The sequence below is a fragment of the Choristoneura fumiferana genome, chromosome 23, assembly GCF_025370935.1.
Source record: "Choristoneura fumiferana chromosome 23, NRCan_CFum_1, whole genome shotgun sequence".
In the NCBI taxonomy this organism is placed as follows: Eukaryota; Metazoa; Arthropoda; class Insecta; order Lepidoptera; family Tortricidae; genus Choristoneura; species Choristoneura fumiferana.
Genome location: NC_133494.1, coordinates 11,887,750 through 11,904,912, shown reverse-complemented (window position 1 = coordinate 11,904,912; position 17,163 = coordinate 11,887,750). Strand labels below are relative to the sequence as shown.

General features: G+C 37.1%; 1 protein-coding gene across 1 annotated transcript; it reads left to right on the top strand.

Moving 5' to 3' along the window:
• Nucleotides 1-12,818: 12,818 nt before the first annotated feature.
• Nucleotides 12,819-16,727, top strand: LOC141440915 (uncharacterized). Its single transcript, XM_074105508.1, has one exon. It carries the CDS (start codon nucleotides 12,943-12,945, stop codon nucleotides 15,709-15,711), a length of 2,769 nt encoding a protein of 922 aa, XP_073961609.1. The 5' UTR covers nucleotides 12,819-12,942; the 3' UTR covers nucleotides 15,712-16,727.
• The last annotated feature ends 436 nt before the right edge of the window (nucleotides 16,728-17,163 follow it).

Genomic DNA, 17,163 nt, shown 5'->3' with positions numbered 1-17,163 from the left:
ATCGATAAGTTGTTTTAATGTTAAGCCTTACTGAGCCTTATCGAGTTGTGACTGGTTTTAGAAGTTTTTCACGATGTTTTCCTTCACCGCAAAAGTCATAGTAAAGGACCATGGTCAACTTTGTATGGGAAGTGTACCAAAAACCAACAGAGCTGAGAATTGTGTCATTAAATAAGTCTTTACGTGTACTTCATTTTGATTCTATGGGCACCAAGTTCAATTTCATTGCAAAGCTAAACCTATGAGAAACTGTGTTTTACCTGGAAAGTTCTCCTTATAATGGCTTTAAAAATCCTGCAGGATAATTAAGACAGATTTACTCGTTCACAAGTTGTGTAAAATAAAAATATGTTTAGACTTAACATTGTTCTCCAAGCTTTCATACAAGCAAGATTTTATATAAGATGTTCTACCGATATTCTTCAAGAAAAACACAGTTTCTCATAGATATTTACTCTGACTAAAATATGTATATCTCAGTTATGCAATGGAATTCAACTTTGTGCAAATAAAAGTAGATAAGCAGACATTTTTAGTGACCCAACTCTCAGCTCTGTTGATTTTTGGTAAATTTTGACGCATGGTCCTTTCAGGTGTAGATTCGCACTTAAATCTCGGAGGTGTGAGCCCGGACTCGGACTCGGAGCCACGGCCTAGCGGGAGCTACTACGAACTTCGATTTTCGAATTTCATAAAAGCCCCCCTTGACAAATAATTAAATGAGCCATCGCAACTCAAGAAAGACTGTAACGTCAAACGGACTTACGATACTAACGCCATCTAGTAATATTTCGCCTGTTAAAAACCCTAATTATTTCATTTCGTTTCATCGACATCGATGCAAACCTAACTTTATAATATCGATATCGGTACACTGGCAACCCTTCCCGCCGCCATATGCCGCGCGAGCTCGCCCTTAAATTACAGAACTTCCCGCTCATAATAGAGAGATATGCCTTTAATATCTGCCGGAGCAACCCAGGCTTGTTTGCTTTTTGCCGGTTCTTATATTAGAAATTGTATGCACGTTCGGTGAGCTAGGGTTATTACTCTAAAAGCTAATTGGAAATGTTAAAAGTGACTAAGTAAGGTGCGAGTACCTTAGTCACTGTCCCAGTACTTGTCATGTTAAATGTGTCATTAGCAATAGAAGTCACAGCAGACTGTCATCTATTGGTCATTAGCAAGTCAAGTTAAACACTAGAAGGTTAGAATTGTAAAGAAAAGGCGAGGGTTGGTCAAGGAGGAAACCAATGGGGATAAACAAAAAAAGACTGACACATAACATAGCAGGGGAATGCATGCTCTTCTCCCAGCTTTCCAGCAAATGGCTGAAGCAAGACTCTGTGGGTAGAGAAACCTCTCCAAACCTCTCCTTCCCGTAGTAATTCCAGGAAGTCGGGGAGGAGAAGTCGAGTTTTTAGCTGATGAGAGTGCCACTGTTCTGGGTCCTACAAAATGTTGTTCAAAATGGATTTTTCCCGAATTCCCGCACCCCCATTCTCCTGTCTTTGATCCTTAAGGCGTCTCTTCTCCATAAAAACTTTATGCATTTCTATTATTATAATCTTACTAGTGTGTTTCTGGACTGTTAGGTACTGGGCGGCAATGACTATTTACCATTCGCTAGCTCGTTAGCTTCCCTTGTTTCATAAAAATTCTACGTCGAATCACTAGCAAACTCCGTCTCAATTTCCGCAGCAATAACCCGGAAAAATTACATTACAAAATAGCCAATAAAGGTCCCCTCTAAAAAACGGTGCAATTCCAATCACAATAGGAGCTCCGCGTTGTGGATCGCACCTGGTGACTATAACCAGAGGACACGTGCCCAACTAAGAGGATACTTAACTTAAGTGACCCCGGCCCTCACAGCATTTAACTAACCGGAGATGCCATAACCTAACCAACAAAAAGTTGGAAAACCCACGACTTTGCCACTTCAAAGTTCAATATCTCAAAAACGGCTAAACCGATTTTGATGAAACATGTCTATGAAACATCGCTACAAAACTTGATTTCAAATAAAAAAACCGCATTCAAATCGGTCCACCCATTTAAGAGCTACGGTGTCACAGACATACGTACACACACACAGACACACAAAGCGGTCAAACTTATAACACCCCTCTTTTTGCGTACAGCAATCTTACTCGTACCCATTCGTACGTACGCTCGTAGGTACGTGTGAGTGGAAGGTGAGTGGTGATTGAATCAAGCTTTAGTTAGTATAATTGTCAATGTTGTTCTTCAAGTATAGTGTGTTTGAGAAAGGCAACCGTATTGCCATTTCGTAGCACGCTGCTAAGCTCCACCTTTCCCTCAGTGACCTAGAATTAGTACATAGTGAGGAACTATAAACCATTACTTTGCTCACCCACGACCTTCAATAATTATAAGTAAAGGTCGCTGGTGAGCAAAATAATTATTTATAGTTTATTTATGTAGAGTTCCGCCAAGTAACGTCTTATTCAATAAATCATATTTAAGAATGTCGCCTCCTGTTGTTTTAACGCTCTAATCACGGGCCCAAGTGCGCTGTCCACGACGTTTGGCCGGTGGTCCTTACCCGCCCCGGACACCAGATGCGGCCGACGCCAAAAAATAACATTCCCCAAAAAACATTTGTGAAAGAAAGGGATATTAGTCTCCGCGGGGCCATAATCGGGACCAATCGCCCACCGAACGCGCAACACTTAGAGATGGGCAACGTTACTGTCCTACTTATCGCAGTGACTGTCGTTAAAAAAATCACAGTGAAAAATAATCGTGACTTTGTCACCCCTATACTACGAAGTGCAAAATTCGAACTTCGTATCCTGCCGTCCCCCTGACGCTAATATTATTTAATACAAGAGTGATAGGGACGGTCGGAGGAATGGTAGTAGCCCCCCTCGTCGCTCTCGTAACAATATACGTTTTGGTAGATGCTAGACGTCACAAAATCACATTTTGCTAATCAATTCAATCAGTATGGTCGGTAACGTGTGTACTCGGAGTGTACGTACGTACAAAAGTTCGTAGTATTTTTTTTTTATATTGACGGTTATTAAATACCAAGACGTTATCGTTGCGTGAGTGGCAGATACACCGAGATAACGAAGAAACGACCTACGTGATTTTGTAACGTTGTTCCTCCTTGGCATGTCACGGTGATATTTTTCCACCCATCTCTAGCGACACTTCCCTTATTTATACCCATTTATAGCGATGCTTTGTTCTATGCTGTTACCGCCGTAATATATGAACGCGTTTCAGATTTTGGTTTATTGATTTCATGATGACTTGGGGGGCTGTATGAAAGTGCTTGCAAGCAAAGCAGTGAACGTGAGTTACAATTTTATTGCTTCATTTTCAAACTTTTGCACACAAAAACATCCTAAATAAAGAATTCTTCAAAGCAAACGGAACATAGTTGTTTGGTTTTAAAATTAACAGTGATTTGAAAAACTTAATTAGTTCGTCAGTTTGATTATCACAAAATATTGAACACGTTTTTTTCTTTTGACAATTAAACAAAAAATTATGAAGATATAGGGGCTGTTTCACCACCCATTGATTAATTTTAACTGACGGATAAATGTGATGCCGTCTTTGTTTGTTTTGTTCCAATAAACGGAGACACATTCATCCGTCAGTTAAAATTAATCAACGGGTGGTGAAACAGCCCCACAGCCAGTTAAAGTTTGATGTTACGTCCCACCGTTCGACACTGGCCCCCACTCTCGAACTTAGACGTGCTTCATCTTTGTCATTTTGTGTTTGATTGACAAATGAAAAAATACTTGACGGAGTAATTAGTATAGTATTTTTTTTCTCAGAAAACTACCCAATGAGGACTATCGCGTATGAATTCGCCACTAGAGGCGCTAGTGTAGCGTGAGTTCTCCGAAATGTCAAATCTCATAGTTTTTGGGTGAGCTACGCGGGTTTATTTATAATTAGAATAATTTTGTGAATATTTTGCAATATCTGAAATTAATTATGGCAAATATGCGTTCCGGGGCAATGAATGTCTATGTTTTTAGACAGTTTTGTCTTTCGGAAACCTTTGTCCTCCCTTTTTTCCGAACAAAACGGGGACTATGCAACACTGTGGCATGCTCGATATTTTTATGGTACGGTTTTAAGGTGTATTAAATATGATTATGATCTAAACTATGTTTTCACGCCCGTAATAACAGACTTTGAAAGCCATACTTAAAAACCTCACGCAACAGTGCGCCATCTAGTGAGACAAAAAACGATAGCCCTCATTGCTGTTGTTTTTCTAAATAAGTCATTTATCGGAGACATGGTAAAGCTTCTTTTCTAAATCGTCACGATCGCCGTCACACAATTATTAAACTGCCTATGTGCTTCTTAAGCCGAGTTTAGACTTGCAAGAAAAATCGTTCAAGTTGCATTACATTGCTGCGCTCGATTGACCGCTACAAACTCGTTGGCTTTACGGCCTCGCAATGTAATGCAACTTAATTGCACGATTTTTCTTGCAAGTCTAAACTCGGCTGAAGTCCTTTCACGCCCTTTTAATCCTTAGTTATATCATTAATTCACTGGCATCTATTCATATAAAAGTTAGGAATAGAGCAGTAAATGCACGTGTCTCCTATTTCAGTTCCAAAAGTACAAATTCACTATAATGTGTAGCACGATGTTAGTAAACATTTGCACTAGTGATTGCGCCAGTTGTTTGTCGTTGTCGGTGTTTTCCCGCCTCCTTTCAAGCCACTGTTTGGTGGACTGTGGGAGTGAAAGGTTAAATTGATGAAATGTTTACGTTTGGTGTTTTACAATTACATTAGCTCACATTCCTATGAACGCTTTCACAACTGACATAAATTTTCACTTGTATAAAATTCTGTCTATGCGCCAAGTGAATGCCATCACTAGAACAGGGACATGTTTCATATTTTAATAATGTGTTAATTCACGATACTTGAGGGAGCATTAAACACATCGAATCTATATTAAATATATTGACCCGGATAACTCACGTCTTAAATCGAGTTTAGCCCGACATAATAAAATAATAATTAATATAATTTCTTTAATATGAGTGATTCTCACGGTAGTTTCATGTTCAAAACATTTAAATGCACTCTTTACTCTCAAGCTCGATAGCGAAAATACCTATGATGTATGTACGTACGATTGGCCTGATCCTACTCTTGATGTGAGCTTTATTTTGAAAGACTACTCTCATTAAATATTTTTTTATACAGAAATAGGCATAAGTACGTTTGAAGTTAAGCGAAGATGTGGATTAAGAGTAAGTACATAGATAGTTTAGGATAAAACGTTATAGAACGCTTTATTATTACTTTAAATTTAGAACATTTTAATTGTAAAAGACACTATACAATTAGTTTCCTCCTGTGCCACCGCTTCGCCTCAATTTACTGACGATCTAGCTACACAAAAGCTTCTACTTGTTACTTTACTTGTTAGACCAAAACACTGAAACTGAAGCTAAAACAACAAAACGTACCCTACAGCTACAGGCTGCAGAGCCAGTTTTCGGATGAAACGGTATTGCCAGTTACAATGTTTGAGTTAACGTTGTTTGTGACGTCACGCTTTGTTTCCATTCAAAATAGCCTCTCTTATGTCCGAGCCTCAAGCTAAGGGTTTGTTTCACTGAGACTCGACTACAGTCAGCTGAGGTATTTCATTTTCAAGCAGATTTACGTTACATTCAATACAGTCACCATTGGGTATCGGAATAGACAGCATAAGGTTGGTCGCAAAATATAGGTGGGCGTTTTAAAAAAAATGGGTACGGTATCTTTTTTTTGGAAAGCCTGGTCGTTTTAAAAAATAGTGTACCCTTTCTTTTTTTTTAAACTTTCGAAAAATATGGTTTTCCCCAAACAGAATCAAGAGCACAATCGATTCCGATAGTTTAAAAATATGTCAATTTTGCGACTTTTTTTTCATACATTCAGTATGGGCGTGACAAAACTGACTCTTATAAAAAATTTGAAGTAGGTATGAAAAAATGGGAACATTTTTTAAACGATCGGAATCGATTGTGCTCTCGATTCTCAGTAAGAAAAACCATATTTATCGAAAATTTCAAATTCAAATTCAAAAACATTTATTTGTAAGAATACAGTTAAAAGATCTTAGAATAAGTTTAGCACATATATTCAGCATGCAAGCAATATTTATTTTTAAATATTTATTTCTAAAAATATTTAGTTTTAGGTCACTAAAAATCTAGGTTGTAATTTTCGTCAATATTAGGTATTTTATCTATCTACATTTTATTAATTCATAAGACATTTACTTTCACTAGATTATTATTATATTATGTCATTTAATTACTATTTGAAAAATTACAAATTCTTAAGATTTAAATATAATCCTTAACACTATAAAAACATTCCTCCATTAGCCATTTTGTTAATTTCCATTTAAACATGTTTCCCGACAGAGTTTTTAAATATTGTGGAAAAAAAAGAAAGGGTAAGTACACTATTTTTTAAAACGCCCAGGTACAATAACCTAGGTATATAGCTGTCTATATACACCTTTGTGATGCCCGTTTTTAAGCAAAATATTTTGTATAAGCATATTTTTTTTATTAGCTAAAAAATAAAACTATATCCTAACTTCGTAACTAATAGTATAATGAGGTTTTTTCAGGTTTATTTTAAGGGGCTACCGACTTTTTGGCGCTAATCAATATGGACATGGGGTAAGGGGGGGTAAAAGAGGATAGAGGCGAAACGCGGCGACTCAAAATTAGTTGGTCAAATCTGATTTTCCTCTTATTACTGAAACAAATGCATATTTTAATAATGTAACGTGTAACCAAAAAGTTGAACACTTAAATGGGGGTAGTTAGAATTACTACTAACTTTTCCATTGTGACACGAAAATTAATCATACACTCGCGGGAACTATGCAATTTTCCGGGATAAACACTATCCTATGTCTTTTCCCGGGACTCAAACTATCGCTTGTATACCGAATATCATCTAAATTGGTTTAGCGGTTTAGATGTGATGACACACAAATAACAAACAAACAAATAAACAAACAGACTTACAAACTTTCGAATTTGGAATAGTGCTAGCTTTTGCCCGCGGCTTCGCCCGCGTGGAATTCGGTTATCGCGCGCTGTTCCCTCGGGAACTGTGCATTTTTTCGGGATAAAAAGTACCCTATTTCTCTCTCTCGCCCATAAACCATCTCTATGCCAAAAATCACGTCGATCCAAACATACAAACACACACACTTTCGCATTTATATAATAGTATTAGTGGAATATGAGTTTAAAAACTACAGCTTTACTAGTAATTTTTACAGCAAGGGATTAAAAAATGAATGCAATAAATACGCTAAAAGCTCGGCGCGCCTTTAAGATACATTGTAGGTACCTACTGTATGTAGTCATAGATTCGAATATAGGTACATTTGAACGGATGCGTGTTATTTCGACACAGATCAAGACAGTACGGGGTAAAGGCGTTAATTATTCACAATTTCTACACATCGTGCCGGGTTTGTTAGTCTGAAGTCGAAGTTAAATAGAGGGGGACCGTCGCTCACGATTGTGTAGAGTTCAAATTAAAAATATCTAATTGTTACCGGGTAAGTATATCTAAATGTTGTCATGGACACTTTAGTTTAGGCTTGTTTTCATAATTTTTCGGAAAACTAGATAAAATTGAATAATGACCCCGACGACATTATTAAGTATCTTTACTATACTTACATTCAAAATATAAAAAAAAGAATTATAGGTAGTATACTTATGTCAATCAACACTCGGCCCAAGCCCTCTCATTTTGATAGGAGGCCTGTACCCTGTAGTGGAACGTATATAGGCCGACATGATGAAGATATGTCGATTTAATTATTTAATTAATAAAAACAAAACTGCCATATACTTAACAAACTTACCTACCTATATAAAATAAAAAAACTTAAGTACATAAAATAAAAATAGAACATTTAATTATTCTGAGAGGAGTATTTTGTCCAGTTCTGTCCGATGATATTTTTTTTGGATCAGTAATAGTTTGATATATAGACAATAGGTTCTGGAAGTTCTTTTCACAGTTTCTAGGGCGAACGTATACTGACAAAAAGAAGCTATAAAAACATAATACACATACAAACATAAACCAAACATTAGGTACTTACATAAAAACAGTGCCCAAAAATAAATAATCTACATGAAAAAGCCATCAAATCGCGAATAACGTCAAACCAAGAAGAAACAACGAGATGTATTTTTAAACAGGCGGCAAAAGGCTGGGGTGTCGTTCGTATTTCCATACAAATGTTGCATAATTTAAAAATAACGCTGTCAATGTGTTTGCTTGTAAAAATCGTATTTTGCCGGTAGCATAGGCTCGTGAAATTAATGCATAAGTGCGAGATATATGTACTTATGAGTATTTTTTATATCGTGTGTCACCTGTGCTCGCTAAAAAGCTGGTACGTCTCTGGTACTTAACACGATGACGCGAACTGGCAGCAGACTTCAAACTAAAATAAAATTTCCACCAAGTGACGGTAGGAGCCTATAGTAACTGTTGTGATATGGCAGACAGACGTATCTTTGTTGTACAGGGTATTGGCGTCCAGTACGTTGTGCCAGATAGGTAGACAACTTATTAGGCGTGACTTCTTCTCATATATATAACACCATCTCATCATCATCATCAGCCGGAAGAAGTCCATGCTCGCTGCATTTAACGTGTTAAAGTATTTATTTTAATTCACGAAAAAATTTTTTACTGGATACCCAAAATAAATTACTATCGTTTTAAAATCAAAAACGCAAGCCAATAAACCGACTGCAGCGTCCTACGTTTAATCTCTCTGGAGGTAGTAAAGTCACTCATAAAACAAAGTGTGAAGCGAGCAAAAATCCATGTCCCATCGCCGTAGCAAGATTACACATAAAAATGTTAAATGGTCCCGAACGCGTATTGAAAAAATTCAAGGGAAATGGCTGGAGAAATTGGCTAGGGGGTGCGAACAGCGCGGCAGCGGTATTATTTTCATACGACGATGCGTTGGAATTGAAAAGTGATACTGAATTTTTTGAATGTAGTTCTTGTTGGCTACGAATGTTTAACAAATTATAGTGTTGCCCGTGAAATTTGTAGAATCACAGGTAGACGCTTCTGAGTCCTGGACACAGTCCCAGAGCGCCATCATTAATTTTATGTCATTAGCAATAGAAGATACAACAGGGACTCATCTATTGGGCATTAGCACGCCAAACATTAAGACATCTAGGTATACCTTTTCTTGATAATTTACTTCCAGCAGTGTATATCGTTCTGCGCGATAGTAATAAACTTTTTTTATACCTAATTATTTATGTTGCTTATTTCTAATAAATGTTTTATATAGACAGTTTTGCTCGTTTCATTTATCATTTCAAATTTTATTTTTTTGCTTGGGCGTACTTATACTTAATCCTTTTTGTGGTCCCGTGAATTTAGATACGCTACCACAAAATGAATCATAGTTCTATATTGTTTACCTACGAGGGATTCATTTTAACAAATAATTTTCTAAGCATTTCAATTGATTTTCTACCATGTAAGCATACATACATTTTAGCAAGGCTCAATATTTGTGTATACGAGGGTTGGCCAACCGGTCGATCGCGATTATTAGTCCAGTCGAACGTGGCAAGGAAAAAAATATAAATACTCAACTACACTCTTTCATATAAAATTTCAAGAAGCATGTAATTGGTAGATCACACAGGTCTATAAACAGTAGATCTTGGGTCTAATCAAGTTGGCCACCCCTGGTGTATGTAGTTATACTCTGTGAATGATGTGGTCACTATGTGCACTATGCCCGTAAAAGGGTTAATTTCGAGTGGTCTATTTTCCATTTGTACTCAAAGACAGTAAATCGATTCCAGCTAGCTTTTCTTCACAACTTTACCTACAGAGCTCGGAGACCATTAAAACTTGCATGCACGCGTTGCGTCCCGTAAACATCAATATGTCAGTCAGTTCCCCTCGCTTGTTGACTAGCGCCAAACGCCGCTTTATATCGTTTCGCCAAGGACTTTTTAATTTAAATCCAGCCTTTATGGAATGGCCGGTTTAACTGCGGCACCGAGGCCCTAAGTGAAATGAAATCCTTATTTCTTCTTTGCAATTTTAAATTGTCTTCTTGCAGTATAAATTTGTATCTAAAGGTACTTTCTCTGCCCACATGGATGCCCTGTATGATGAATTAAAAAAGAGAAATTATCACAGCTTAATAGGCTTTACAAAGGAGCAGAGGCAGACGCAAGAGGAGATGACGGGACGACCTGAGCTTTTCAACTCGATTGGCAGGTGTATGCCCAGGATAGGGAAGAGTGGCGGAGGAAAGGGGAGGCCTTTACCCAGCCGTAGGGCATAATCCATCCATCCATCCCAGCCTATATACGTCCCACTGCTGGGCAGAGGCCTCCTCTCAGAACAAGAGGGCTTGGGCCATAGTTCCCACGCGGACACAGTGCGGATTGGGAACTTCACACGCACCATTGAATTGCTTGGCAGGTTTGTGCAGGTTTCCTCACGATGTTTTCCTTCACCACAAAGCTCGTGGTAAATTTCAAATATAACTCCGCACATGAATTTCGAAAAACTCAGAGGTGCGAGCCGGGGTTTAAACCCACGACCCTCTGCTTGAGAGGCGATAGGTCAAACCACCAGGCCACCACGGCTTTAAAATAGGCTTTAGGTACTGTTAACAAGAAATTGTCGATCAAAGCTGGTATCAACCAAACCCTTGAAATATTGATTATAAAGTTCACTCAAATTTTTTTTTCGATTCGAGTCGAGGAAACTGAATCACGTACAAGGGTAGAACCTTTTCATAATCAATTTCGCTGTAATTTCTTTGACAAATGTTTGGGATGTCAACATGGCATTAGTAGCTCTAAGGTTCCACCCTGAGGCCGTATTGCCTAATGTTTCTGACGCTAGCGATCGCAATCAAATGACAGATTTCGCAACTGTCATTTGATTGCGATCGCGAGCGTCAAAAACGTTACGCAATACGGTCTCTGGTCCGTAATTCACTTTTCTTGACTGTAGATACGAGCTGTTTTAAAACTAGTGATACTTATAGGTAGCGACGTTACGATATTTAAGGAGAAAGAGTACGACGCAAGCGGATTAGAATTTTTAGGATAAAATACTTCGGCATAGTTTACATACATACATATTCGTGCAAAATTACAGCTTTCTAGCATTGATAGTCCCTGAGCAAAGCCGCGGACGGACCGACAGACAGACAGACAGACAGACAGACAGACATGGCAAAACTATAAGGGTTCCGTTTTTGCCATTTTGGCTCCGGAACCCTAAAAATAGGGTTTTTGACCCCAATCTCGAATATACCCGTGGTACTTGACCCCTTGTGTTTTAAGGACGCAATATTCGAACAAAAAAGTGAACAGCAACCGTTTAGCTTGAGGGTCGACACGCGCCCCGTGTTTATATCATATTTCCCATCCGGCAGATCTGTTTTATTATTTCGATATAACCTCATCGGCAGCCGACTCCAATAGAGAACACTTTCAAACCGCGCGGACTAAAAATCGGAAAGTAAAAACAATTTTATTCACTGCACACAAGGTTGGGAGTTGGAGTTAAAGTTAGTAGGTACACCGTTTCGCGTCAAACCGTCATTCATACTAGGCTAACCTTATATTCTCGAAGAATGGTTGGTAAATTTTCAATACTCACTTTATTAGGGTGGAGAGCGGAAGAGGGTGGGTGAAACGGTCTTTATTAGATTTGCTAGGAACGTGAACGGCGAATTGCATGGCCTGCGTCCGACACCTCGATATTGAAAATCAGTAGGTAAAAATGTCTATGGTTAGGTACAGTGGTTATGACTCCTCGCGGAAAGGAAGCGAAAGCTGGGCTTTTCTGAAGTGCTGTTATTTCTTATACCTACGCAGTAAGTAAATATTACATTGTTTAAAACAAAACAATTACTTAAATCGATTTTGCTGGATTACCTATATCCATTAGGTAAGTATGTCGGTATATAGCGATAATGCAACATGCCTGCTAAGTCTACTGTATTAGCTATACCTACATGGCTATACTTAGGTACTTACTGGAACTTTCAATAAACACTGCATGGGTACGTACAGTCAAGTGCATATAAATATATATAGGTTACCAAAACGTCAAAAATATCTCTACATCTTTATGCCACTTACTATAAGGTCGATGTATATATGTATTTACGCTATGGTTGTATAGATATTTATGCCTTCGAGTGTACAATATCAGCATCAGCAAGGCATCAACCATGGCGGCAATCTGCAGACGACTCGAGTCTATGGAAAATATTGTGTTTATATTGATTTAAGCGCCATCTATTTGAATTTCTTGTAAATACTACGTACTGATAGTCACAGTCCAAACTGGTCCAAACTACAGAACGTGTAGTGAAGGCTTTATAACTTGTACATTGTTCGCTAGATGCCGCTTTTCTTTACCAAATACTTAATTCAACGTAACTAAACTAGGTAATTTACGTGTTCTAAGTAATTTGCGTCAAAGGCTAAAAGTTTTTTTTAATACATTAAAATTATAAGTTGAGTTGCTTTTGAATTTATAAATGTATAATGTTTTATTTACCTTAAGAAAAGTAAAATAGTAAATCGGAACGTAGCGTGAAAATAACCATATCTGTCAACGTACGCAAATTATTCAGGTGTCTGATTATAAACCTTATTGTTCACAAAATTCAGTCCATTTTGTTATATAATAACTTAACGGCGCCACCTAATCATGAATAGACCCAATCAGAAATGAGCGTTGTTCTGTTCTTTCTTTCTTAAATTGAGGTTATGTTTCGTATTCGTGATGTGTCAGTTTTAACGAAAAATAATATTCTTCTTAAAATCTGATTAAAGTTGTGCCAAACATAAATTGAACAATGTCTGTTGTGATAGAGACTACACTCGGTGACATTACTGTGGATCTTTTCTTAGATCAACGCCCAATAACATGTCTGAACTTTTTGAAGCTATGCAAGATGAAGTATTACAATTTCAACTTATTCCATTCGATACGCAGCGGTTTCATCGCTCAAACGGGTGACCCAACCGGAGAAGGGTCAGGTGGCCAATCTATTTGGGGTCTGTTGGATGGGCCTGACAAGAGATTCTTTTCGGGAGAGAAAATGCCGAAGATACGTCACACAGATGCTGGCTTGCTTTCTATGGTGTGTACCGGTGAGATGATGGTGGGTTCACAATTTTTCTTCACGCTTGGGCCCGATTTGGACTCTCTCGATAGCATTCACTGCGTTATCGGCGAGGTTGTGGAAGGTCATGAAGTCTTACGCAAATTAAACGATGTCATTTGCGATGAAACCCATCGGCCTTATCAAGATGTGCGAATCACACACACTGTCGTCCTCGAGGACCCTTTTAGTGATCCTCCTGGACTACGGGCTCCATCTAGATCTCCTTCTCCCAGCGCTGAACGATTAAAAGGTGGCCGTATTGCTCCTGATGAAGAATTAGATGAAACCCAAGGAAAGTCCGCTGCTGAAATCCAAGAAATTATTGAAGAAAAAGAGGCAAAGGCTAGAGCTACCATCTTAGAAATAGTTGGTGATTTGCCTGATGCTGACATAGCCCCACCTGAAAATGTACTATTTGTATGCAAGTTAAACCCTGTAACAACTGATGAAGACTTGGAAATTATATTTAGTCGCTTTGGCAAAATTGTCAGCTGTGAAGTTATAAGAGATAAAAAAACTGGAGATTCCTTGCAGTATGCTTTCATAGAATTCTCTGATAAAAAATCATGTGAAGATGCATATTTCAAAATGGACAATGTTCTAATTGATGACAGACGCATCCATGTTGATTTTTCACAGTCTGTATCTAAAATGAGATGGCTTGGCAAGGGTAGAGGAGTACAACATTTCAAAGATGGTCATGAAAAAGACGCATATATTAGCCGAGAAAAGTCTAAGCGTTCAAGGAGCAAGGACAGATGTGATCCTAGGCAACATAGCAGACACATACCCTCTGAGAGTAGAAAAAATGATGATAAACATAGCAATAGTTATACAAGTGATAAACAGCACAAAGATGATAGAAATGTCACAAAAAGCAGAAGCCATAGAGACAGAAGCAGGAGTAGAAGTAGATCTAAAACAAAAAAATCCATTAGGAATAGTAGAAGGGACAAAACTACTGATAGTCATAGAGATTCGACAAAGGCAAGGTCTAATAACCATAAGACTGACAGATCAAATAGAACTGAAGAAGATAGATCAAGGAGTAAATATGAAGAAAAATCTAGAAATAAAAATTATGACAGATCAGAAACCAGGCATGAGGACAAGTCACAACATAGAAATCATGTGGATGGTGAGAATAGAAAAGACATCAAATCGAAAACCAAACAAGATGATACACGATACACAAGAGAGGAAAATAATTGGAGGAATAGGAATGAATCGAGAGAAACCCAAAAAGAACACCGTGAATCAATTAGAAATGAAGAAACAATTAAAAGCACTGATGAAAAGAGACAAGACAGCGATCAATATGACCAAAATACGAAAAACAATAAGGAAATAACTGAACACAAGCAAAGAAAAAAGAGAGATGAAAGATCAAGAAGTAAAGACCAGCCAAGAATTAATACTAACAGTAAACAAAGGGACCTTAATAAGATTAATTCTGACATTGAAGAAGATCCTGAAAAACATAATAGAGACAAGCAAAGTAGTAGAAATGAAAATCATGAAAACAATTATAAAAGAAAATATGAAGAAAAGCAGAGAGATAAATCTTATCCAGAGACTGATAGATATGAAAGGAGTGACAGAAATAGAGGCAAAAATCAAGACAATATAAAAGAACAAGAGGATCAGAATAAGGAAAGAAAGCAGCGAAATCTGGATGAAAAAGAAAGAACCAAAACCGTTGAAGTTAGAAGACATGATGGAAGTAGCAATAGACATAAAAATGATAATCTTTCTAAAGGTGACTTTATGCAACAGTCTGATAGAATAAATCGGGACATTGAGGCTGGTAATAAACATGGAAGAGAGAGTCGAAATCAAAATGAATATATTGATATACACGTAAACAGAACAATAAAAGAACATAGTACAGACCGTAATAACAGAGCTAAAGATGAAGGACAAAGATCGCGACATAAAGAAGAGAGAAGGGAACGTGATGTATTAAATAGACATAAAGATACAGAACGTGACCAGGAACAAAAACGAAAAAAAACTAAATCAGGACTAGCAGAAATAGAGACAGCTGATTGTGAACATTTGGATGATAGTAGGCCTACTCCCACTGCAGAAAAAAGAAAGAGCAAGGAAGGCAGAAAGAAAGATTTGAAAAAGGATACTAAAACATCTAATAAGAAAAATAGTAGGAAAAGGAAGCGCAAGCCTTCTAGTTCGGAGTCTTCAGATTCTGATACATCCGAAACATCCGACTCAAGTTCTTCTAGTGATACTACTTCTTCAAGCAGCGACTCAGATCGTAAAAAAAGAAAAAGTAGAAAAAGGAAATATTCCTCATCAAGCAGTAGCAGTGACTCAAGTTCTTCCAGTAGTACAGATTCAACAGATAGTGATACATCAAGTTCTAGCTCAGAAAGAGATAGAAAGAAAAAGAATACTAAAAAACCTAAACAGACTGAAAATAAACGTAAAAAGAAGTAATGGCTTGTTTATTCATGTTATTGTTATTTCAATGCGTTTTATGTTCATTTGTTTGCAGAGGGCATTGAATATTTAATTAATACATAGATAGAGCATACATCCCTATTTCAATCTACAGGATGGTAAAGGATATTTGTGGTGTAATATGCAGAACTCGGAAAGGGTGATCTATTCTTATGTCATTACTATCATTAGTAGATATTAATATGGATACACCCTGTAAATAAATAGTAAAATAAAACAAAACTACTCATAATGATTAAATAAAAATGACTATACATTGCAAATCGAGTACTGACTAAGATTATAAATTTATTTAAAGATTTCTGTATACCTAATGGACTGAATGACTATCAGTTTTTCTGTATTTTATTTTCTATTTTCAATGCATTTCTTTGTTACATTTAATTTTCAGTTATACATTCACTAGTATTTAACATTAAAATACTGTTCTCATCAATTCTGTTCCTTCAACATGTTTGTTTCAACTGTGGCATAAATCTCGTAGAAAAACAGTCTAAATTAAATAATATTGTTAGAATAATAAAATTGCATACGATGCAACTACCATTAAAAAATGACAGGGAATGTCCATGTTATGCAAACTCTTAAAACAGTTTACCCTATCCGAGCTCTGTATGTCACAGAAAAAAAGCTAGTGTATTATGGTTACATTAAAGCAGTGAAGTTCTCAAAAATATCAAAACAATTGTGTGAAATATCTTTGACCATGTTCACTGCATGGACATTACTTCATTATGTCAAATGTTCAGTACATTCATTTTTTATTGTTAAATAATAATGAGTTCAGTTGATACAGTAAACTTTGGGTAATTTATTACTTTTGAGAACTAGAAAGTATAGATGGGACAGGGGAGGAATACAAAAAGGTAGAAACAGTACAAAAATTAACATCACATTTTTATTTTTCAAATAAGCCTAGTAGTATGTAATCAAAGCAAAATGTATACATTAACACTCTTTAATTCATTAAATTATGATTTTTCAATACATAATGTGTGTTTGTCTGGCCTTCCATCCTTCATAGTTAATACTGTAATTTATTTAATTAATTAGAAAAGTTGAAAAATTCCCAACATTGTCATTTCAAAGCTCAATATCTAAAAAATAAAAATAGGTTCAACCGTTTTTAAAATCTTGAACTTCGGACTGTTAATTTGCATTTGTCTAATAATAATAATTGTTCTACACAGAAATAGGAAATGTCTTATGAAAGGTATGCCATAGGCAGCCCCGGATCTACGATTTCTTCGAACCGGGGCAAAACCTTGATGGTGGCGCCCCCTCCCTTCAGTGTTTGAGAAAAACTGTTAAAACTGCCAATGAGTAGCATTTTTCTTCTTTTCTTGTCTCAAGGATTTGGCGCCCCTATGAAACTGCCGCCCAGGGCAAGGGCCCCGGTTTGCCCCCCCTTAGATCTGGGGCTGACCA